This window comes from Leptodactylus fuscus, chromosome 2 (genome assembly GCF_031893055.1).
Source record: "Leptodactylus fuscus isolate aLepFus1 chromosome 2, aLepFus1.hap2, whole genome shotgun sequence".
In the NCBI taxonomy this organism is placed as follows: Eukaryota; Metazoa; Chordata; class Amphibia; order Anura; family Leptodactylidae; genus Leptodactylus; species Leptodactylus fuscus.
The window spans coordinates 224,287,973-224,314,445 of NC_134266.1; the positions used below are offsets into that span (position 1 = coordinate 224,287,973).

A 26,473-nucleotide genomic window follows, 5' to 3' on the forward strand; every position below is an offset into this window, starting at 1 on the left:
ATGGACAGCGGGGCTCTATGGGATTTGTAGTCCTAGTCACTGTTTCCTCAGCGATCCATAGACCTGCCGGCAAAGAGTGAACTACAACTCCCATGACCCTTAGCGCTGCGCATGACGTCACATACGCGTGTGGGCGTGTACTGTCTGATAGGGCCGTGTCCACTCAGTTGTGCTCCTTGTGTTTCTCAATGACGGCTGATGGTGAGGGCTGGAGCTCTGCACGTCCGGTCCTTTCTCTGTACAGGAAGATTACACAACTCCTTGTAGTATTGTACATGAGGCTGCCACAGGCCTGTCATATTTGCACTTAGGTGGAGAGTTTGCTACATTTATATCCATTGTAGTATAATAATAATAATACATTTTATTTATATAGCGCCAACATATTCCGCAGCGCTGTACAATTTGTAGGGTTCAAGTACAGACAGATACATAACAAAGAACTTGATTTCACACAATGGGACTGAGGGCCCTGCTCACAAGAGCTTACAATCTATGACTCTATTATTATTATTATTATGTATAATAATGACTATTGTAACAGCCATACATTGATATATACAGTGTGTGGTTAGCAGTAATGGTGTATCCACTTTAACATTGGACCTGTGATAAGGTTTATGGCTCAGAATATTAAAAATTGAGAGTCAGGCACTGTTCACATTACATTGAGTTTTTCAAAACCAAATCGAAATTTGCTACTGATGACCTGTCTACAGGATAGGTCATCAGTATGTGATATGGGATCCGCCACCTGGATCCTGTACAGATCATCTGTTCTAGTAGCCTCTGGGAGCTGGAAGATGCTCAAGTAATAAGATTGACACCCAAATTCTTTGAAACCACCACTATGCTGGGATTAATGCTGGGAAGAAACACAAAACAAATTAATTCCATGTTAAAGCGTAACTAAGGGGCGTTCACACTACCGTCTGTGTCTGACAGGTAGTGTCCGCTCCTAGTGTCCGCTCAAAATCTGGCACGGACATTAGGAGCGGACACTAGCTGTGTCCGTGACACTTGTCATTCACTTAAATGGCGATCAGGTGCGTTCTTTTGCACTCCGTGCCCTTCCTTCACTGTCCGCATGTAAAGATGTCCGACTTTTCAAGCGGACAGAAAAACCTGACATGTCGGTGTAGTGTGAACGCCCCCTAAACTTTCAGACAACTTTTGATTTTCTAACAGTATTTGTGTCATTAATATATTTTGTAATATACACTATTAATGAATTTTGACCCCTTTCTGTGAAGTTCTGCATCTCTTTCCCTTGGTTCTGTATTGAGATGGGAAAGATGGGAAATAGGGCTATGGAGTTGGGGGTCAGTTTTGGGTGGAGTGAAAAAAAGTCTCTTGTCTTAATGAAATCCTTACTATAGTTAAGAAAATTTATATTATACAAATATTTGCAAAATTAATTAGATACAGATTTTTTTCATATTTTCTATCACAAGAATTTAGAAAGTTAACTATGTAAATTTTTATGTCCTATCCATCTCCTGCCCCTGTATAAAGCGAATCTAGACGGCCATTTCTTCCAGAGCTTCTTCTGCCTCTTGGCCAGTTATTGAAGCTTCTGTCTTTTGCCCAGCTCTCATTTCATCTGGTGTCATCTGATGGTCTTGTTTGGACTCTTCTGTCTTGGGGGAATTGATGCCTCTTTCTTGTGGTCTGTTTCTGTCTTGCGTCAATACAACCACTGGCTTTATTTCTCAGAATTGTAACAATCTGTGCTTGGTCTTCTCACTTAAATGGAGTAGACTGAAATATGTTTCTCCAGCCTGAGGTGTCTTACTAAGGCTCAGATCCATCAGAAATTCCACAAAAAAAAGTCTTGCAAGCCTGACTTTTTCATTTGGTGATATCAAGGATAAAAAAATGGATACCCAATAAACTCCGATGTAGTCACTGAGATCACCCAGGATCCATTTGTGTCTGTTATTAGATGTTTTTTCATTCTTCTGGTCCTGAGATGGATCTGATGGAGGATCTAACACGATGAAATGTGAATGTAATGTAATATGGCTCCATCTATACAGTCACATGGCCATATTACTTTCAATAACTGTGAATGGGGCTATCATATGACCGATTTTGAGGGTCTGTTGTCACAAGCCATCAAAATATAGATCATGCTCTATTTTGTCCGTTTTAACAGATCTTTCCATACACTTTAGTGTATGAGGGATCTATGAAAAATGGCTGCCCCTTGGGTGCATGGACATTTTTCACAGTCGTTTTGCACCACAGTTGTGTGAATGTAGGCTAACCCAATGCTGTTAGGAGTCCCTGCTTACCAGCAACATACTGTCCCATACTATTAAGATAAGATAATCCTTTAATAGTCCCACAGTGGGGAAATTTCAGCATGTTACAGCAGCATAGTAATACAGATACAGGATAATAAAACAGTAATATATTACAGAAGTAGACACACATATGCGGAGAAAAAGACGATATACTAGGAGTCTGTAGCAGCTAAGTAAGAGGAAAGAAGGAAGACTTCAGGGTCACTTAGTTTTCTGTGCGGAGTGATCTTCGCTTGGGCTGATGTAAATTATACAGCCTGATCGCGGTTGGAAGGAAGGACCTGCGATAGCGCTCCTTCTCACACTTGGGATGAAGCAGACGGTCACTTACAGTGCTGCCAAGTGCCGTCACGGTCTCATACATGGGATGGGATTTATTCTCTCGCATGGAGCATACCACGGACAATATCCTTCTGTCTATTATCTATATGGAACAGTTTGTTGCTGGGAAAACTATAATGCTGAGAGTCCCTCTCCTGGCATACTGTTCAGGCCGGTAAATCCAGCCAACACTTGGATCGAGTTTCACACTTGTGAATACGATCTAAGGCTTTAGGCACACAACATCTTTCACAGATTTAACAGCTGTTAAGAACAGACTTGCATATCGATTTCTAATTCATTTGTTCTGTTTTTCCATTACATATGGCCTAGTATCATCCGATTTCCGAGAGAGAAAAAAAAAAAAAAGTAAAAATTTAATTGGTCTTTCTTTTTTGACCCAACCCACTGATCCGTTTTCAATGGACGTCAATCTGTTGCACATCGGATTAAAAATGGTTCCATTGATTTCTATTGGGTCCGTGTGTTAGTAAAAATGGAGAAAGATCGAGCATGTCATTTTTTCTTTAAAGCCATTAAAAATAGTAAGGCCTGGTTCACATCTGCGTTTGGTATTCTGTTCGGGGGGTCCCTATGCAGACTCCTGAACGCATTGACAAGCGGTGAGCTTATGAAAGCTCAAAGACCCCCTAGACTATAATGGGGTCCGTGTGTTTTCTGCGCGCTGTACGCACCTGTCCACACTGCCAAAAGCACCAAGACCTGGTGTAATAACCACAGTATCACTGTACTTGATTAGCTTGCAAACTGGCCTGACCTTAACTCCATAGAGAATCTATGGGATATTGTCAAGAGGAAGATGAGAGACCCCAGACCCAACAATATAGACGAGCTGAAGCAACCTGAGGTTCCATAACACATGCACTGCAGGGCCACAGGCTGATCCCTCCCCATGTACATGGATGTGTGAATGAGATCTTGGATTGTAAACTCTTATGGGTAGTGACCTCTGCCTTTTGTCTCAGTTGATTGTCATTTTACATTAGTTTTTTAAGAAAATAGCCACTGCTACGTGAAAATTATCAGGAGAGGGAGGGGGCGTTCCTCCCCGCTCCACAGCACAGCGTGATAGGCGCCGCGAGGCAGAAGGACGTCTCTGGCTAATGGTCAGAAACGCCCTTCTGACCATAGAAGAGCTACGGTACCGGACTGTAAGCTCTTCACACCGGGCACAGATCGGGAAAGCCGACAGCGCGCTGAATTCAGCGCACTGTCAGCTTTCCGGCAGTATATAACACTGCATGTGCCCAGATATGGTGAAAGGTCCTCTTTAAATTCAAACAATTACACTGGCTGATTAATGCTAGAAATCAATAGACGTAGGATAGGATCATAGGAGTGAGTGCATAACTGATGCTACTTCATTCTTACTTTAAATATAAATTCACACAGACAGGATAGTTGATTCTTTCATTGTCAACAACCTAATTTTGTCTTTCTATTGTGCAGTAAAGCAGTCTAATCTATATACACATTCTTTAAAAACACTTTTTACTGACCAGACTATCCTGTCAGTAAAATATATGTTTTATTAAGGACTTTTTTCTGCAAGAGTTTACATTTTTTTTGTTAAATACATACTGCTTTTCTAACAGCAAAGCACTGATTCCATCTACGAAAATCTTTAAAGGAAAAATTTATTTAAGCATTTTTTGTTGTTCATCCAATATACAGTCTACCCTGTTCTATTCTAAAAAAAACCCCTTGTATTTTCATAAGTTTGATGGAGTGTTGCTTTAGCTTTTTTTGCTGCACAACTATACACAGTAGTGCTACTTCCATAAATACAAAAAATAATCTTTTTTTTTTTTTTTTTATTCACCCAATATACAGCCTAGCCTGTGGTAATGTGAAAAAAATAATAATAAAAAAAACACATTTGTTATTTAATGGAGATTTTTTATGCTCTGGTCTCTAGAGATGAGCGAACACTGTTCGGATCAGCCGATCCGAACAGCACGCTCCCATAGAAATGAATGGAAGCACCTGGCACGCAGACTTTGCCAGCGGCTGGCCGCTTAACCCCCCCGCGTGTCGGCCGCTTCCATTAATTTCTATGGGAGCGTGCTGTGAGCGTGCTGTTCGGAACGGCTGTTCCAAACAGTGTTCGCTCATCTCTACTGGTCTCCAAATACACAATGTGTATTGTTAATCTATAAAAAAAATCTTAATTGTTTAAATGGGTCTTTGCTGCAAAAATTGCACATATATAGACAGTAGTGCAGCCACTGTTAATTTAAAAAAAGAATCTCTGGTGTTTAAAGGGATTCTACCACTAAAACGCAGTTTTTTCTGCTTTAGACGTCGAAATAGCCTTTAGAAAGGCTATTCATTAGAGATGAGCAAGTACTGTTCGGATCAGCCGATCCGAACAGCACGCTCGCATAGAAATGAATGGACGTAGCCGGCACGCGGGGGGTTAAGCGGCCGGCCGCCGTCAAAGCGGAAGTACCAGGTGCATCCATTCATTTCTATGGAGCGTGCTGTTCGGATCGGCTGATCTGAACAGTACTCGCTCATCTCTACTATTCATCTCTTACTTTTAGATGTGGGCTCTGCTGCACCGTTCCTTAGAAATACCGGTTTTTAGGTGGGGTTTCAGCTGAAGATGGAGGCGGCGCTGGAGTGAGCTCTCGGGCAGCAGTAGGGACGCTCTTTGAGCTTTGAGGCCCGCCCTCATTGCTGCGAAGAACTCATTAGCATACCGGTAAAAAACGGTATTTCTAAGGAACGGCGCGGCGGAGACCACGTCTAAAGATAAGAGACAAATAGCCTTTCTTAAGGCTATTCCACCGTGGTAATTAGAAAAAATGTTGCTTTAGTGGTAGAATCCCTTTAAGCATTTTTTTTTGTTGGTGGGTTCACCCAATATACATTCTAGTCTGTGCTAATTTGAAAAAAAAAAACCTTTTGTTACTTAATTTTTTTTTTTTTTATGTTCTGGTCACCAAATACACAGTGTGAAAGAGTGTTGGTAATCTATTACACATATTATTATACAGTCTGGCCTGCGCTAATCTGAAAAAAATAAAACAAAAATTTCCTATTGTCTTTCCTATGAGGGTTTAGGAAGATTTCAGGTCTCAGAAAAGTGATAGAGACCTCCACCAACCTTAACCTGTCCCTGCCAGTAGTAATAGCCAGATCTAATCTATGTACATCCTACTACGGTATTATGTTCAAAATAACTAAAGCTTGAAAATTTGCTACAGGAAACAAAAAGGAAACTAAAAAATATCTGTAAATTCACAAATAAAAGCAGTAAAGACATAGGGTCAGAAGTAGAGATGAGCGAACAGTGTTCTATCGAACACATGTTCGATCGGATATCAGGGTGTTCGCCATGTTCGAATCGAATCGAACACCACGTGGTAAAGTGCGCCAAAATTCGATTCCCCTCCCACCTTCCCTGGCGCCTTTTTTGCACCAATAACAGCGCAGGGGAGGTGGGACAGGAACTACGACACTGGGGGCATTGAAAAAAATTGGAAAAAGTCATTGGCTGCCGAAATCAGGTGACCTCCATTTTAGACGAATAGTGGATTTCAAATCCGGGTCATATGAGAATGTGAACTTTGTGACTATGAGACAGGGATAGCTGTACAGGCAGGGATAGCTAGGGATAACCTTTATTTAGGGGGGAATGTTATTAAAAATAACTTTTTGGGGCTCTATCGGGTGTGTAATTGTGATTTTTGTGAGATAAACTTTTTCCCATAGGGATGCATTGGCCAGCGCTGATTGGCCGAATTCCGTACTCTGGCCAATCAGTGCTGGCCAATGCATTCTATTAGCTTGATGAAGCAGAGTGTGCACAAGGGTTCAAGCGCACCCTCGGCTCTGATGTAGCAGAGCCGAGGCTGCACAAGGGTTCAAGCGCACCCTCGGCTCTGATGTAGGAGAGCCGAGGGTGCACTTGAACCCTTGTGCACCCTCAGCTCTGCTACATCAGAGCCGAGGGTGCGCTTGAACCCTTGTGCACACTCTGCTTCATCAAGCTAATAGAATGCATTGGCCAGCGCTGATTGGCCAATGTATTCTATTAGCCTGATGAAGTAGAGCTGAATGTGTGTGCTAAGCACACACATTCAGCTCTACTTCATCGGGCTAATAGAATGCATTGGCCAGCGCTGATTGGCCAGAGTACGGAACTCGACCAATCAGCGCTGGCTCTGCTGGAGGAGGCGGAGTCTAAGATCGCTCCACACCAGTCTCCATTCAGGTCCGACCTTAGACTCCGCCTCCTCCGGCAGAGCCAGCGCTGATTGGCCGAAGGCTGGCCAATGCATTCCTATGCGAATGCAGAGACTTAGCAGTGCTGAGTCAGTTTTGCTCAACTACACATCTGATGCACACTCGGCACTGCTACATCAGATGTAGCAATCTGATGTAGCAGAGCCGAGGGTGCACTAGAACCCCTGTGCAAACTCAGTTCACGCTAATAGAATGCATTGGCCAGCGCTGATTGGCCAATGCATTCTATTAGCCCGATGAAGTAGAGCTGAATGTGTGTGCTAAGCACACACATTCAGCACTGCTTCATCACGCCAATACAATGCATTAGCCAGTGCTGATTGGCCAGAGTACGGAACTCGACCAATCAGCGCTGGCTCTGCTGGAGGAGGCGGAGTCTAAGATCGCTCCACACCAGTCTCCATTCAGGTCCGACCTTAGACTCCGCCTCCTCCAGCAGAGCCAGCGCTGATTGGCCGAATTCCGTACTCTGGCCAATCAGCACTGGCTAATGCATTGTATTGGCTTGATGAAGCAGTGCTGAATGTGTGTGCTTAGCACACACATTCAGCTCTACTTCATCGGGCTAATAGAATGCATTGGCCAGCGCTGATTGGCCGAATTCCGTACTCTGGCCAATCAGCACTGGCTAATGCATTGTATTGGCTTGATGAAGCAGTGCTGAATGTGTGTGCTTAGCACACACATTCAGCTCTACTTCATCGGGCTAATAGAATGCATTGGCCAATCAGCGCTGGCCAATGCATTCTATTAGCGTGAACTGAGTTTGCACAGGGGTTCTAGTGCACCCTCGGCTCTGCTACATCAGATTGCTACATCTGATGTAGCAGTGCCGAGTGTGCATCAGATGTGTAGTTGAGCAAAACTGACTCAGCACTGCTAAGTCTCTGCATTCGCATAGGAATGCATTGGCCAGCCTTCGGCCAATCAGCGCTGGCTCTGCCGGAGGAGGCGGAGTCTAAGGTCGGACCTGAATGGAGACTGGTGTGGAGCTATCTTAGACTCCGCCTCCTCCAGCAGAGCCAGCGCTGATTGGTCGAGTTCCGTACTCTGGCCAATCAGCACTGGCCAATGCATTTCTATGGGGAAAAGTTAGCTTGCGAAAATCGCAAACTGACAGGGATTTCCATGAAATAAAGTGACTTTTATGCCCCCAGACATGCTTCCCCTGCTGTCCCAGTGTCATTCCAGGGTGTTGGTATCATTTCCTGGGGTGTCATAGTGGACTTGGTGACCCTCCAGACACGAATTTGGGTTTCCCCCTTAACGAGTTTATGTTCCCCATAGACTATAATGGGGTTCGAAACCCATTCGAACACTCGAACAGTGAGCGGCTGTTCGAATCGAATTTCGAACCTCGAACATTTTAGTGTTCGCTCATCTCTAGTCAGAAGTAGAAGTAATTATTTTTGCTGTGTTTTATACTGTTTATGTGAAAGCTTCGGTCATGTAGCATTGGGTTACAGGCCATCTTGTCTCGGTGTCTGTAGTGGCTTGGCTGCTGAATCACATAAAAGTTGTTATACATGTGAATTTACAGGGGGTCACCGTATATGAGGCAGATATTTGATTGCAAATGCCCCCTCCCTAACATTCTGCTGTGCGCCTTGTAATATGGGGCCTGTAACTGAAAAGCAAAACCTTTCAGAGGATGCAGGTGAACTATAGTGGGGTGTGGATGATGTTCATGAAACTAAAGAAGCAAAGAGACAATGTTACAGACAGGAAGTGGTGATGATTGTCACTTCACAGAACACTATCGCTCATACACAGAGCGTGTTCTTTCCCCTTCGTGCCTGGTGGTGAAGTTTGTGAAAAAGCCAGAGACACACAGAGCGCACTGTAACCCTGCTGGAGGAATCATTCAGAAGGATGAGGATTGTCTGCTGAAAAGTAATATTTCCTCTCTGCCCAGTTTTACTTGGTGAGTGACTTCTTGCTTGGAAATAATAAATCGGGGTGGGGATTGCTGTGCAAAATTTCATCCGATGGACTCGGAAGATCTGCCATGTCAAAAGATAAGTGTTCTGGAAGTATTTTGGAGACTCCTTGTAGTGGGTAATGTAGGCAGTAGTGGGAATATAGAGCTCGTATTCACGGCCCTTTCATTTCCATGATCAGCTGACATCTACTGTAAGTATTACTGCTCTTCTGGGTTTTGCTTTTGCGTTGGAACATATATAAAAAAAATATACAAAGATTTTTTGCAACAGATTTTTTTGTGCTTTGAAGTGTATTAATAAAAAGTCTTAATAAAAGTTCCATACACTGATATGCATTAGGGATGTATATGGAATGTCAGTTTGATTGTATAGGCATAAAGTATACATGTATATAGAGCCAGTCTGGTGACCTGATGTGCTTAGTAATGGAGCATAAAGAGATTATCACAGATAATCCGATTATATAGTCTTCAGGGGACAACAGGGGGACATCTCACCAGCGTGAGGTGAGACGTGTCTCAGTTAGTTAGTTACAGCTATTTAGTAATAGACTTCAGATCGAACAAATCTACTTATAATTCCTTCTCATTAATATTAAGAAAATCAATAATGCACAGGCATATCACTGATATGCCTGTCTGAAATTTCCCCACTATGGGACTATTAAAGGATTATCTATCTATCTATAGTGATCACAAACTGTAGCACTGAAAGAGTTAATTGCAGTCAACAATGGCCCCTCTCTTGGTAGCGTTTTAGGCTAGACACTAGTGCGACACTACAGTCTGCAGCTCTGTGCTTTGTTGGCATGTGCTGTGTGTATGATCTTTTATAATACAGTATGAAGCAGGGTCAGACAAACCATATGTGGAACCTTTATGTCTATACGGGGGACACATAGATAAGGGGACCGCTCACACATTAAAGAGGAAATAATATTGCTTCTCACTACGTAGAGAGACTGAGTTATGATTCATAGTTACATAGACATGAAAGATGTTCTCATGTGGAAAGTATTGGAGAGCAAGGGTCTGTAGAGGAGTATAGGCCAACCTTTGCATTTAGCAACTTTAGGTAGGTGCCCGCTGATGGCCATATACGGTGTCCCTTCCCAAGACAGGTTAGGAACTCCTGTGTAGCAGGTTATAAGAGCGTATATTTGTCCATGAGAAGAAGCCCACAGACCCATACATTTGGCATAATGACATGTGGGTGTATCAATGCACTGTTGCAATGTGTCAGTGCTTTGTGATGCAACATGTGGATTGCTGCTTTTCTTGCTGGTACAAGTGACGCTACAGAACTTTGGTTGTACCTAGGAGTTGTACCATGGAGGGAGTATTCTGGCATGTCCATGGTATGACCCATTGTCAGCTGCAGTGTGACATTTGGGTTATGCTGTTGCAAGAACTTGTTATGTATAAAGGAGCCGCTGCACCTTTTTGGGAGATGGTTCATCAGTCCATTGGCACCATGTTCCTGTCCGGACCATGACGTCCCAGGAAACAGTCTATTGTGTTGTGAGACACTGGAGGCTTGACCTTGTTAGTGGGGGCGATGCCTGTGGAGACAGGAGAGTTGCCATTGACTTGTAAACTATGCTAACTTGTAGATACTGTGCTCAGTAAAATTTGGGTTTTGGCATTTAAACATATGGTCTTTCTTTTCTGACACAACAACATTGCCAATCCATGGTGACATCACAGTTTATATACACTCGTACTGTTTTTCTAAGGAGACTCTCTGCTGCCTGCGCCTGCCTAGATACTAAATAAAAGGAGATTACTGTAGCAGTAAGCAGTGGCTAAGATCTGACCTATGTGGCTAAAATAAGTCAATATTAAGTAAAATGATTATGAGATATTATTAGAGATGAGCGAACAGTGTTCTATCGAACACATGTTCGATCGGATATCAGGGTGTTCGCTATGTTCGAATCGAATCGAACACCGCGTGGTAAAGTGCGCCAAAATTCGATTCCCCTCCCACCTTCCCTGGCGCCTTTTTTGCACCAATAACAGCGCAGGGGAGGTGGGACAGGAACTACGACACCGGGGGCATTGAAAAAAATTGGAAAAAGTCATTGGCTGCCGAAATCAGGTGACCTCCATTTTAGACGAATAGTGGATTTCAAATCCGGGTCATATGAGAATGTGAACTTTGTGACTATGAGACAGGGATAGCTGTACAGGCAGGGATAGCTAGGGATAACCTTTATTTAGGGGGGAATGTTATTAAAAATAACTTTTTGGGGCTCTATCGGGTGTGTAATTGTGATTTTTGTGAGATAAACTTTTTCCCATAGGGATGCATTGGCCAGCGCTGATTGGCCGAATTCCGTACTCTGGCCAATCAGTGCTGGCCAATGCATTCTATTAGCTTGATGAAGCAGAGTGTGCACAAGGGTTCAAGCGCACCCTCGGCTCTGATGTAGCAGAGCCGAGGCTGCACAAGGGTTCAAGCGCACCCTCGGCTCTGATGTAGGAGAGCCGAGGGTGCACTTGAACCCTTGTGCACCCTCAGCTCTGCTACATCAGAGCCGAGGGTGCGCTTGAACCCTTGTGCACACTCTGCTTCATCAAGCTAATAGAATGCATTGGCCAGCGCTGATTGGCCAATGTATTCTATTAGCCTGATGAAGTAGAGCTGAATGTGTGTGCTAAGCACACACATTCAGCTCTACTTCATCGGGCTAATAGAATGCATTGGCCAGCGCTGATTGGCCAGAGTACGGAACTCGACCAATCAGCGCTGGCTCTGCTGGAGGAGGCGGAGTCTAAGATCGCTCCACACCAGTCTCCATTCAGGTCCGACCTTAGACTCCGCCTCCTCCAGCAGAGCCAGCGCTGATTGGCCGAATTCCGTACTCTGGCCAATCAGCACTGGCTAATGCATTGTATTGGCGTGATGAAGCAGTGCTGAATGTGTGTGCTTAGCACACACATTCAGCTCTACTTCATCGGGCTAATAGAATGCATTGGCCAGCGCTGATTGGCCGAATTCCGTACTCTGGCCAATCAGCACTGGCTAATGCATTGTATTGGCGTGATGAAGCAGTGCTGAATGTGTGTGCTTAGCACACACATTCAGCTCTACTTCATCGGGCTAATAGAATGCATTGGCCAGCGCTGATTGGCCGAATTCCGTACTCTGGCCAATCAGCACTGGCTAATGCATTGTATTGGCGTGATGAAGCAGTGCTGAATGTGTGTGCTTAGCACACACATTCAGCTCTACTTCATCGGGCTAATAGAATGCATTGGCCAGCGCTGATTGGCCGAATTCCGTACTCTGGCCAATCAGCACTGGCTAATGCATTGTATTGGCGTGATGAAGCAGTGCTGAATGAGTGTGCTTAGCACACACATTCAGCTCTACTTCATCGGGCTAATAGAATGCATTGGCCAATCAGCGCTGGCCAATGCATTCTATTAGCGTGAACTGAGTTTGCACAGGGGTTCTAGTGCACCCTCGGCTCTGCTACATCAGATTGCTACATCTGATGTAGCAGTGCCGAGTGTGCATCAGATGTGTAGTTGAGCAAAACTGACTCAGCACTGCTAAGTCTCTGCATTCGCATAGGAATGCATTGGCCAGCCTTCGGCCAATCAGCGCTGGCTCTGCCGGAGGAGGCGGAGTCTAAGGTCGGACCTGAATGGAGACTGGTGTGGAGCGATCTTAGACTCCGCCTCCTCCAGCAGAGCCAGCGCTGATTGGTCGAGTTCCGTACTCTGGCCAGTCAGCACTGGCCAATGCATTTCTATGGGGAAAAGTTAGCTTGCGAAAATCGCAAACTGACAGGGATTTCCATGAAATAAAGTGACTTTTATGCCCCCAGACATGCTTCCCCTGCTGTCCCAGTGTCATTCCAGGGTGTTGGTATCATTTCCTGGGGTGTCATAGTGGACTTGGTGACCCTCCAGACACGAATTTGGGTTTCCCCCTTAACGAGTTTATGTTCCCCATAGACTATAATGGGGTTCGAAACCCATTCGAACACTCGAACAGTGAGCGGCTGTTCGAATCGAATTTCGAACCTCGAACATTTTAGTGTTCGCTCATCTCTAGATATTATGACCTCAAATACAGGATATGGTATTGGCCCTAACTGAGAGCAGACAAACATGACTGCACAGTGACTTACAAGTATATTTTTGGATTGTGAGGGGAAACTGATGAGCCTTACAGAAATGTGAATACAATGATGAACATAGAAATTCCATATCAACATTGACCTGGTTGGCCACTGAGCCATTGCCACTGGACTGCAGATTAACAATGGTCACTATTGTGTGCCATACAGCTACACTGTAGCGCTACATTCTTGTATTAGTATTTAAGAGCTTGCTAAGATATGGCAAGTGGACTACATCTGAGCAGACCTAGAACTTTGGCGGTAAAATATGTATATTAGTAGACAATTATTATCCAGCGCTACTACAATTGGGGACATTCGTCAAATCAAACCTAAGTATAAATGGAGCAATGCGTCATGCTATGGGCAACCCCTTTTTAACCCTATGATCCATATACTGTAGTTCCTTTTTTATTCAGACTGAAGTTTCAAGTGGAAGCTTTAATTTGGCTGATGATGAGGATGGAATACTTTAGACACACTGGGAGTTATGATCTATCGTGAAGACCATAATGAAATAATACACAAGTCATTTGGAAGTTATTATCTATCATGAAGACTATGAATTTCCAGGAATAATAAAGTAATACACAAGTCATTTGGGAATGCCATAAAGCATTTAAAAGGGGTTTACTGTTGGGTAGTGATGAGCGACCCAAACCGCACATTTGGGTACGTACTGAACATCGTGGGTTTGGCTCATCCCTAAAGCTGGTTGATTGATGGCTGAGCCCACCTACATCACAGACATGCCCCAGAGCACCCAGGAAAGGTGAGTATGATTTTTTTTTTCATCTCTCCCAGCCTATATAAACACTAAATTTAGTGTCCATTTTTGCTTGGACAACCACTTTAAGTATTGGGTTTTTTTCAGTTTTTTTTTTTTTTAAATCCCATTCTGAGCCTTTTGAGGAGACAACTATTGACAACTAATGGATGCTGTAAGCAACCAAATCCATAGCATCCAAAAACATTGCTTTTAAGATATAGTCACATGCAGTAATAATGGTGTGACATGATGATGCACCATTGTTGAATGCGCAATAACCATGGCAAAGATTAAATTAACCTGTAGTTTTTAACCCTTTCATGGTTGTAGTTTTAAATTGAAACAGTTCATACAATGGATCATCTCCACAAAACCACCCAGACCAGATTTCCGGTGACTATTTCCTCCATAAGTATTCTACGTACTGGCCATCTTTTCTGAGAAGACTGCTCTCAACTTTTTCAATGCAATTTTAAAAATGGTTTCACTGTATTTGCATTCAATACCAAGACCACATAATTTGTAACTATAGAATATAAACCAAATGTAAAAATCAGTAATCAAAACCAGACCCAATGAGATGAATCATAAGTCACAGTACAAGAGGCTCAGTATCACATAAAAAGTAGTTTTTAATAGCTCATATTTAAAAAACACAACGTCACTCAGTGCAGGTCGCAACCAACAATTATTATTATTATTATTATTATTATTGTTTATTTATATAGCACTATTAATTCCATGGTGCTTTACATTTGGGGGTTTACATACAATACACAAAATATACAGGTAGATATAATACTAACAGTGACCGACTGGCACAGTGGGGTAGAGGGCGAGGGTTTACAACAATTGCAGAAAGTAACAAAATAAACATATATATATCATTAATGTAACCACTATAGAGGGGAGACCCCAAGAATGCTCCTAAATCCTCCAATACTATACAGATTAGGTGGATGGGACTTACTGGAGTATATGGTTTCTGTCTCGGTACTGGACAGGTTATACTTTTGAGGTCAAGTCTGGGCCTTTGCCAGGGCAGGAGTCTTTATGGGGTACAGGAAAAGTGCAACAGTACAGCAGTGCTTGTGTGCCCGACATCCCTTACTGGTGACTCCCACATCAAGGCGGTGGATTTTTCCGCCTCCTCATCAATCTCCTCTGCCATCGTTGGTCACTAGTAGATTATAAGTATATACTCCGATAAGACCTATCCATCTTCTCTGTATAGCATTGGAGATCTTAGGAACATTCTTGGGGAATCCTCTTTACAGTGACCTGTTCCCTTTTGGTTAACATTAGTGTTATATGTGTGTTTATTTAGATGTTACACTTAATATATATGACCTATTAACAGTTATGTTTTATTTGGATACTTACTGTCATCTGCTACGACTTAACCATCCGAATATACCTAAAAGTATTGTGAACATGCCATCACACAGATGGAGAATGTAAGAACAAGCACTATTTCCTTTGTGGAATATAAGATACGTGTTAGGTTAGTGTCCTTTTAACACTTCCTCTTACTGTCACGTGGATCGTGTGTTCAATCACACACTTCTGTTTGTGTACAGAAAGAAAAAAATATTATTGAGATTATTGCTATACAGTATATCCCTCCTACTATCTTCTTTAGCTTTATGTTTTTATCTGTACCTACGGTCACTATAATGCCTCTACCGTGAAGCTTTTTGTACTCGTATTTTGTTATTGGATTATTATTAGAGATGAGCGAGTAGTATTCGATCAAGTAGGTATTCGAACGAATACTACAGTATTCGAAATACTCGTACTCGTTCGAATACTATCGCTATTTGCAGTAAAGATTTGATTCAGAACCAGCATTGATTTGCCGAATGCTATAGCATTCGGCAAATCAACGCTGGTTCTGCAGCAGGTTCGTCCTTGCTAGTTGGGAGAGCTGGCAGCTTGCGTTTATGCGGGAGCTGACTTTTTCTCATAGGAATGCATTGACCAGCGTTGATTGGCCAGTGTACAGCATTCGGCCAATCAACACAGGTTCTGCCAGAGGCTCGTCTGTGAGGAGGCGGAGTCTAAGATTGGCCCACAGCAGTCTCCATTGTGGTCCGATTTTAGACTCCGCCTCCTCACAGACAAGCCTCCGGAAGAACCAGTGTTGATTGTACGAATGCTGTACACTGGCCAATCAACGCTGGTCAATTCATTCCTATGAGAAAAAGAAAGCTCCCTCATAACAGCAAGCTGCCAGCTCTCCTGACTAGCAAGGATGAGCCACGCAGCAAATCAATGCTAGTTCTGCAGCAGGCTCGTCCTTGCTAGTCAGGAGAGCTGGCAGCTTGATGTTACGAAGGAGCTGACATTTTATCAGCGAAACTGCCAGCGCTGTGCAGTTAAAGCGCACGGACCCCATAGACTATAATGGGGTCCATGCACTTTAACTGCACAGTGCTCCTCCTAAACACTCTCCTCCTGCTACTCGTCGACTTGGCGACTCTCCTTTAGTCGAATAGTGGTTTGCCCTGAAACGATCATTTTTTCCCATAGACTATAATGGGATTCGATATTCGATCGAATAGTCGAATATTGAGGCTCTACTCGAAACGAATATCGAATCCCGAATATTTCACTATTCTCTCATCTCTAATTATTATCCATGCTGCTGTAACACAATGAATTACCCCATAGTGGGATTATTAAAGGATTATCTTATCTTATATGATGTTCCTATGGTTTTATTTACTGTTAGAGTTACTGTCACACCCTTCTCTATCAGGCAGACCATAAGGAGCTTCATTAGGGAAGACTACATGGATTTTCATAAGGCCGTCCAGTAATCTGAATTGATGTGTATTCCTTGTAACTATATAATTGTTTTGTAATTTGCTTTTTTCAGTTTTGTGAAAATTGACATTGCAGGAAAACGCCAATGTCAGTGACTCACTACATAAAATCAGGAAATCAGATGCCTAATAGGGAAGTACAAGACAACTGCTTATACTGAGTACATGGCTATAAAGAGAAGTAACCTGTCATGTGGCAACTTAGTTTTCTATATAAAATTATGTGGGGAATAACAGGCTTTTCTATTTTATTTTGATGATCAGTGTAACACTAGTATTAACCCACGCTTCTCGCTCTTGAAGTTCCCTGATCCTTTCATAAACCGGTTCTGTATAAAGATAACAGCAGACTTCTGACTGCCAATAAAAGTGTTTCATTTTGTTTCATTTAACATGTTGTCTGATGGGCCACTAAGGGGCATCTTAATGTCTGATGGGCCACTGAGGGGCATCTTAATGTCTGATGGGCCACTGAGGGGCATCTTAATGTCTGATGAGCCACTGAGGGGCATCTTAATGTCTGATGGGCCAATGAGAGGCATCTTAATGTGTGATAGGTCACTGCTAAAGCATCTCAACACGTAATGGGCCATCAATAGGGCATCTTAATATATAATGGTCCATTGATAGGCCATCTTTATATGTGATGGACCACTAAGGGGGCATTTTAATATTTGATTTACCACTGATGGAAAATCTTAATATGTGATGGCCATGTGTGTGTGATGGGCCACTGAGGAGACACCTTAATGTGTGAGGGCCAGTGAGTGGTCATCGTACTGTGTGGGGGCCACTAGGAGGGATTATACTTTGTGTGAGCCTCTAAGTGGACATTATATTGTGTTGTGGAGGAGTCATCAATGTATGCTATAAATTGTGTTCTCTTTAATGTTTATACATGCACATTGTTGTATATATGACTATGGCTATGTCTAGTATTGCAGCTCAGTTCCTCTTTGATCACCTTTCGAGGTTGCTTCCAGACTTCAATAGCACTTACTGCTCATAGCAGCCTGCATGTGTGTAGGTGTCAGAGCACAGAGAAGGAGCTATGAGCGGTAAGTACTGTTGAAGTCTATAAATACTGCTTGATCCCCAGGCGTATGGAACCATTAAGCTTTGTGGCAAAATGGAGTCAGGATATTGTGTGGGGGCAAAGGGGGCATTTTACAGTGTGGGGAAAGAATGGGCCATTATATTGTGTGTGGAGGAAAGACGGCCATAATACTATGTAGGTAAAGAAAGGGCCATTAAGCTGGGTAGGGACAGAAGGGACCATTATACTGTTAATCCTGGGCATAATAGAGCCAGTATACTGTTAGTTTAGGCATAACAGGGCCGTTGCACTGTGGGGGGTATAAGGGGGCCAGTATACTGTTAACGACAAATGTTCAAGAGGGGAGAGGGGAAAAGGAAAAAATACAGCCCATAGTCCAGGTCAGATATATATATAAGAAATATATTCAATTAGATAAAGCTACGAATAAGGATTAAATATCCGAAATGCGTCAGCTATACTTCCTCTGTACCTAGGAGTATGTGCCACACAAATTTCATTGTGTACTTTTAATGGAAATTTTCAAATAAATTTTGTGGATTTTAAAGAAGCTGCAGCTTGCTGGATTTCACTTTGGAACTAACAGTATACTGTTATGCTGCAAACCTGCCATCAGCTAACCTGCTGTTAACTACAGTAGTATCACTGTGGATAAGATTCCTACAAATATCATCTATGCAAGGCAACTAAAACCACAGTTTAAAACCCACAAAATGCCAATTATAGCTGAATTGCACATGGAGTTCAAGGTTTCCTATAAACTCTAAAAATTCCAGCTGGTCTGTCACAGCAAAACCACCCAATTTTTTCTGTGGTGGCTTTTAGAGGAACACAATGCATAAGTTGTGCCACAAAGGATCCCACTAAAGCTCAGTCAGCCAAATGTCCACGCAAACCTCAACCTGGAACTTGTATAGACATGACAGAGACTGTGTTCTCTGCATTTCCTCCAGCCCCTCCTGCCACAGGGAATTCATGCAACATCATCAATGACATCACACGTTTTAATGGCAACTGCAGAATACAGAAACATCAGCCTCTGAATATGAGTGCTTTATTATAAAGATTTACAGAGAGGAAGCTGACAATTTCAGTTCCCTTTCACGGTACAGGGTCACTATTCATGGGACGGTTTTATTGAAGTAAGACTGACAGGTTAGGCTTGTGTCTATTTAAAGGTAAGTCAATATGGGGTTTTTGGTCCAGAACCTGACCGACCAAAAAACCGGCATCTGCAACTGAATGCCAGCGCACTCCACTCCGGATTAGGCCCAATGAATGGGCCTAGTCGGGAAGAGGGAGTGTCTACAGGCCAAATCTCAAGGTGAATCAGCCAGAAGAATCTCGCTTCTTTTTTTCCGGGAGCCAGAACAAAAGGCTCCCGGAGAAAAGAACTGCCCAGCTCCCATTGATTTCAATGGGAGCCGTCTTTTTGATCAGGATTTTGAGGTGAATACAGCCTCAAAATCCTGACCAGAAAACACCATGTGAACTTACCCTTAGAGTGCTTCCACATGCTGAAGAATTTGTTGCAGAAATTTGTGCAGTTGAAAACCAGTTGCATTCATATGTAGATGGCATTAACCAGAATCCTATTCACCTTGCAGGTACTAATAGCATGGTATGGCGATTCCACAGTCCTCTGCTTTCAAGCTCCGTACACTATGCAGAACTGACTGGTAGGGCTGCTGAGTGTTAGTCCTTCACCAATCTCATATTGTTGACATATTGTAAGGATAGGCCAAAAACCTGAAGTCTAGGACAGCTTCTTTAAAATATATTGTTCAGGTTGCCCACTAGAGGGTGATTAGGAGTTCCCTGCATACTGTTACAGTACACAATGCGCTCCTATCTATCATCTAATAGTAGCTGCAGTAATTCATAATGTTATGATTTAATTGTATGTCCAGTGAGAAGGTGACAGGCAAAGTGCTGGAGTCCCGCTATATCAGCCCCAGATTCCTGACTTATGTGAGAGAGGACACCGAGCGCACTAAGTGTAGTATTAAGAGTGAAAAATGGATTTGAAGCCAAGTAAATGTTGACATAGACCAGATGGCCTCTCACCTTACGGGGCTGTGAACAGTCACAACACTTGAAGAGCGTATTGAGGTGAGAGTGGCAGCAGTTCAATCCTTCACCGGAGGACCGGGGAGATAATGAAGAGGAGTAAAGGACCAGAGGTCCGTTATGGGAGAACCACGTTCTCTGGTGTACAGAAGAGGATGATGAACCAGGATCCAAATTCAAAAGATTTATTATATAATATACAATACAGCACGACGCGTTTCGGGCCTTACACTGGCCCTTTCTCAAGTGCAAAACAGAGAGCTTCAGTCCAATTCTGGCCTGATTCTGGTCTACACACTTAGAGGGTGTGGTCCAGGGCGGGTCTGGAATAGAACTCAGCCCAGGTGTGGGTCCTGAGGCTCGTTATGGGCCCATAAAAGGGTGCAGAGCCTGGAGAGGAAGTGCCTGGGTCTGCCCTGACCATAAGAACCTTGTGATACAGTACAGTGTTTTTTTGGTGGATTCGTGTGGCTGGTAGTAAGCCACATGTATAGTTAGTATTTTCAGTTTAGTTATCGCTCAGACAAGCAGGATTTTGTTTGACGTTCTTTTGCCTAAAGTTGAGGCTGTATTTTATTTTGCTCATTTTTTTGTGCCTGATGTAAAGGTTTATTTATTTTGCTGTTTTTCTTACATAAACTGCTTTGCTGCAAGATTTGTGTCCCTTTCTATGACTGGTTGGGTCCGCGCCATTGCTTTTACCGAGCTACCTTCCCCACAGTCCACACAGAGGATTTTGCTTTTTGTATAAAAAATGTAGCTCTGACTGCTATAAAGATATATATAAGCTATAATCATAGCAAAATAAGAACCTGGAAAGAACATGATTATTAGGCTAAGCCCTCACGTAGCGAGTTGCAGTCAAAAGACTGCGGTGGAAACGCATTGCATTTTTTTACGCAATATTTTTCATACAAAAAGACAGCAAGATTTTCCTCTGCGGAAGTTCTACCAATATTATACCTATATGGAAAACATCAGCATTTCTGCAGGTATAATTGACATGCTGCAATTTCAAAAACACATGTGTTTTTGAAATGGCAGCTTTTCTGTTGCAGATTTTTTTTTGCAATGTTGGATGGGATTAGCCAGAATCCCATCCACTTTGCAGGTACTGTAAAAGAAGTGTTTTATGCTGCAGCATTTCTGTTGCACTCAAAATGCTAAGTTTTCACAACGTGGGGCCCCAGCCTGCAAAGGTTTTGCACCAGGAAAAAAAGCAGTGCAAGGACTTTGGAAATATATTGTACTTGGTTCAGGTGTGTCCCAGCAGTTAAAGCATGACGGATGCGGCTCGGATGCAACATATAAAGTGGACCCTCAAACATCCATATTATTTCAGAGATTGATCATACACATAAGACCAGTCTAAGGCTAACGCCCCATGTAGCATCTCGAAGCCAAAAAGTGCTGCAGGAACATATCGCGGTTCTTCCCTTAGCGCTTTTTACAGAAACTATCTGCTTCCATTATACCTATAGGGAAACAGCCATACTAATTATAATGGAAGAGAAAACATAAAGGACTGATGGCATGTTTCATGTTATATCTTTATAATCCTGATTTTTACTTCATAACTGAATGCAAAAATTTGACAGTGTAAATTCTCCCTAATGAGTTATCATCTGGGTTAAACCACTGTCATTTCATGCTTATCTACTGGCTGAATGAAGGTTGGGTATGTTCAGATCCTCCTTTTTACCCAGATATCTCTTATCAGGGGACAGTTGGGCTACCCTCATAAAAATTAGATTGCCAGCCATGGCTGGTGGCTCAGTGGTTAGCACTGTTGCCTTGCATCACTAGAGTAGAGTACTGGGTATTCAATCCAGCCTAGGACAACATCTGCATGGAGTCTGTATGTTCTCACCATAGACATGCTCATAGGGAATTTAGCGTGTGAGCCCTACTGGGGCAATGAGTGATGACAATATCTATAAAGTGCTATGGAATATGTTGGCACTCTGTAAGTTAAATAAATCTAAAATATTTTACCAGTTTAATGGATTTAACGTAAAACCCTTTTACAAGGGGCAAACTAACATTGCATTGCATTTGTTCCCAAACATTGCAGTATATTAATGTGACCTCCGAATAACCTGACCCTGAGAAAACACTTGTGTTTCTGGTGGTTGGATTGTTAATGTCACCATAAAATGTTCACATCTGTTAACATGGATAGTGCTACCGAGAAATGCAAACTGTATGAAAGCAAACAATCGTATTAACATTTGTCCACCGACTTACAATTCTTTCTGCGTATAAACAGTTGTTAGGTCATTTGATATGCCCCTGTATATAGTGGATTGGCACTCAATGACAGACAGAAAATCTGCTGACATAAGCGGACCCTTAGTCCTAAGGACTTCGTTACATCTTCATGTGTAGGCTTCATCCCTCAAAATAGCAGACTTCACGTTGCGATTGTCTTTCTTTTAATAGTGCCATCGACTTAAATTTTCTTTGTTCAATTTTTTTTGGAAGGTTTCCTGAGATGTTCTCTGGACTTTGGACACAGGAAGGCCGCAGCTGGAAAAGGTTAAACCCTACTACAAAGCCAGTGATCCTGAAAGTTCTCAGCACCTATATGTTCCAGGTGGATGATGGAAGCACCATTAGCCTGACAGAAGGCGACATCCTTCTACTTCTCAACAAGCAAGATAAAGATTGGTGGCAGGTCAGGAAAATTGGAGATTGTGAAAAAAGCAAACCGTTCAATGTGCCCACTTCTTATATCAATGAGCTGATCACCCACAGAAATCCGGGGCACCGAAGCAAAACTGAGTTTATAGGTAATATTATATATTTCACAGCACGTACTGCTGTAATCTATGTCCATAAGAGTATTGTTACAAAGTTATTATATCAGGTTATATAATATAAAGTTAATAAGTTTCTATGTATTAAGCATAGCCTATTTGTGTACATCCCCAATTGGCAGACACACACACACACACACATATATATATATATCGATTGGGGTGCCTAGGACAGTGGAATTCATTCTTGGGCCCATTACACAGATAAATGCTAATATGACCTGCTAATACTATATTTTTATTTTCAGTATTAGCCTGCTATCTAGCCCTTGCCCTAGATGAGGGCCCTCTTAGTTCTGTCACTAAGATGATTGGTGATGGGCACCCTGCAGTGACAATAAGGAGCTAGGACCCTGGAGAGAGGGTAGTGGTTGACCTGCCTCTGTGCCAAGATGTCATCTCAGCCACCTATTGGCTACCCATCTATATATAATAAACTGAGTAGTTTGCTTATTATGTGGGTATATAGGGTAACTGAGATGCTATACGCTTAACACTTTGGTCTTTTCAAACAATTGTTTTACCCCCACCAATCTGTTATCATTTTAGTCTTGGAAAACCACTTTAGGCCGGGGCCCCACGGACCGGAAACGCTGCGATTTGCCCGCAGCGGAGACACTGCGGGAAAAATCACAGCATTGTACAGTGTAGGCAAAGTGGATGGGATTCATGCGAATCCCATCCCCACTTTGCGGAAAAGATCACAGCGCGGACACGCTGCGATTTGCAAAGCCGTTGCGCCTTTGCAAATCGCAGCATGTCAATTATATCTATGGAAACGCCGGCGGCTTTCCCGTAGATATAATGTTAAGAGAAAGTCAGCAGAGGAAAACTATGTGAACTTTCTCTTAAAAGCGCTGCGGAAAGAACCGCAATGTGTTCACGCAGCGGTTCGTCCCGCAGCGCTTTAGTGCTGCGGATATGGCTCATGGGGCCTTAGCCTTAAGCTGTGCGAATCTTCTCTTACCAAGCATCTGAAGCAGCCCCTTGATTATATTATCAGATGACTTCTAAATGTAGCATTTGTAGGGAAGGGAATTATTCTATTTATGGAAAGATCTGCTGTTAACACAATTAGCTAATATCAACTATCGGTTTATCAAAGATTTACAATTTACAGGAGGATTCTACCCAGGTGCATTTATGGGATCTACTGAATAAGTGATAAATGTGTATAGGATATGCCACATATCTTCCTCGGATGTGAGTCTGACCACTGGGATCTCTAAGAAATATGCCTTAGCTATTTTCAAGACGTTATTGGAGGTTCTGTGCAGCGTACTCTACATCCATTACAGCCATGATATGGGTTCCTTCATCTATGGAATGAATTTGTTGGTTCTTATAGCTTTTTGATCTTGAACTATAGGCCCTCCCTAAATGATTTTGACATGTCTATTGTGAAATATGAAGGAGCCCAGTAATAATGAAACCTTATCATCACCAGTCCAGAGACAGAACTAGAAGCCCTAGGGCCCTAATGCAAAATATGTAAGGGCGTCCTCATTGGTGTATGAGAGAGGCCTTTGTAGCTTCCAGGGTCCGGTAGTGTTTGCTACCTCTGCACCCCTATGGCTACACCCTTGCACCAGTCCCATATTGTTGCTAGTGAAGTCATCTCAATGTAAAATTTACTCAGAGGTTAATTCATTTAATTTTAGAAGGTGTCAGAAATGCGAAGACAAGGCTACAGTTGACGGAAATAAACTACGCAGCATATGCTATACACTCAGATCAGATAAGGTAGTAGATAACCACAGGATGTCTTCATGGCTATGTAGATAGATGAATTTATCTGTAATCTGCGTTACATTGGTGGTCTGTTCTTAGTGATCTAATGCTTTGTCTCTCTCCTTGACAGCAAGCAAACTATTTCACAGATCCCAGGATAATCTGCTCGTACCTCCGTTCTCCTCCCCTAAAATGGAAGAGCAAAGTTGTAGCAACAAAAATTGTGAGGACACTCGACAGAAAGAACCCAACATGCAGACACTGAAGAGCAATTTTACAAGGACGCATAAAAAGAGCGCCAGCTTCTCTCTTAGTTCCTCTTGGCATGGACAGTTTCCTAAAAGTGAAAAGCAGAGGAATATATTCCAGAAGTGCGTTTCTGAAAAGGTAGGTATTAAATTTCTTGAAAATAACGCCCTAGTAGTATATAGTATAGCTTATATAGTGGCATGTGAATAATATAGTGCAATTTCTGTGTTTAATATGACTCAAACTGTGAAATAAAGTACGTGTGTATTTTGTCCTACTTGACGTCTCATGAGTAAGCTTCTTCAGAATGACCTAAATTCACCTCTGTGACCAAGGACTCATTTCAGTCAGGAGCTCAGATTTGACATTTTTGTACATGTACATGTACGTACTATATATGTAGAAGCATACACAGTATTTTCCAAGGGTACGATTATGCATCAGCTGTTATCAGAATCTCTATTAGTACCTTAGACTTCTAAAGTGTTTATGTCTCAACATGGTAGTGAGTTATTAAACACCAGGCTTGGACTGGCCCACCGGGTACCAGTGACTCTCCCAGTGGTTTCTATGCCTATAAGCAGCACTACCAGACCCCCAGTGCTTTTTAAATAGGCCCATATTAAGTTACCTATCTCCGCTCCAGCTAATTGCAGGCATATTCTTCAGCCTCTAGGAGACCCCCATGCGCCACACATTACGTCATCGCAACATGATGTGTGGTGCACAGGGCCCATTGAAGGCTGAAGATGAGGCTGCGAACAGGGATCAGTAAGTGATGCGGCCACTTTTTCCCAGGCAGAACTGTGGAAAAGTGATGCCCAACCTGTTTCTGTTACTGGTAGAGCAGGAATCCCTTTTCCCAACTTGTGCTGTGTGGCAAAAGGGGAAGCTGTGTGGGAGAAGGGGTAAGTATCAATACTTAACTAACATAATATTATAACAGTGCTCCCAGAGCAAGAAGGAGCGGGACTGGGTGCAGACAAGTAAGACCCTATTACTGCTATAAGGAGCACCAGTGAAGGAGTCACTGCATGGCTCATACAGTTTCTCCTTCACTATCCTCCCCATTCAGTGGCCACTTCACTAGTCCTCCTAGCCATTCTCTGGCCAACACATTGTTGTTAACAGGGTCCTTCAACATTAAGCTGATGCCAACACCCCTGGCAGTCGGATGTAAACTTGGTAGGAATTTAGCAGCACAGAAATATAGATAATTGATGGAAAAAAGACCACATGGCCTATCTAGTTTGCCTTCATATTGTTATTTTTATTTGTACATTAGGATACACATGTGTATATCCCTAGCATGTTTAAATTCACAAATATATCATTTCCTGGCAGCGCCACCACAGTACAAATGAAGAATTACACACTTCATATTGAAATCAATTACTTGGCTATATAATGGACCTACATGCGGGTTCTCCAGTAAAAGAGACATTTTTGTAACCACCTTTTACTCTGGTTAATAGATAAGAGGACTGAAGAGGTTATGCTCATGTACTCATTTAGAATAGAATAGAAGGCCCAGGCTAAAACTTTAATGGGACTTTTAACATTTTCTTTTGGATCTTCATTTTTCCTCAAGACATCAGTGGCAATAAAGATTTAAACATTTTGCTTAAATACTTGATAAGACTATGTCTCTCCTCCACTGCAACTATTTCCTCATCTACGTTACTTGTAAAATTCTTATCTACCTCTGGAGGGCAGACTGTATACAGCTGTATATGGCTCCTATATTGTGTCTGATAAAGAACCATCAGATCAGATCTAGCAGAGACAAAATGGCAATGGCTTTTTCTAAGTATGCGTTGGGTTTATTCTATTACAATCTTAGGCCTGGTTCACATCTGCGTTCAGTATTCCGTTTGGGGAGTCCGCATGGGGAACCCCAAACAGAATAACGAACACAATGGCAAGTGGTTAGCTTATGAACCCACGCGGACCTCATAGAATATAAT

The 26,473-nt window shown here is 42.6% G+C and overlaps 1 protein-coding gene across 1 annotated transcript in view; it reads left to right on the forward strand.

Moving 5' to 3' along the window:
- Nucleotides 1-8,713: 8,713 nt before the first annotated feature.
- Nucleotides 8,714-26,473, forward strand: part of ARHGAP9 (Rho GTPase activating protein 9) — an 86,051-nt gene continuing 68,291 nt past the window's right edge. Inside the window, exons 1-3 of the mRNA XM_075265759.1 lie at nucleotides 8,714-8,829; nucleotides 22,192-22,499; nucleotides 24,388-24,644. Of these exons, the coding sequence (XP_075121860.1) occupies nucleotides 22,202-22,499; nucleotides 24,388-24,644 (555 nt within the window). The 5' untranslated portion in view covers nucleotides 8,714-8,829; nucleotides 22,192-22,201. The remainder of the gene's footprint in view (nucleotides 8,830-22,191; nucleotides 22,500-24,387; nucleotides 24,645-26,473) is intronic.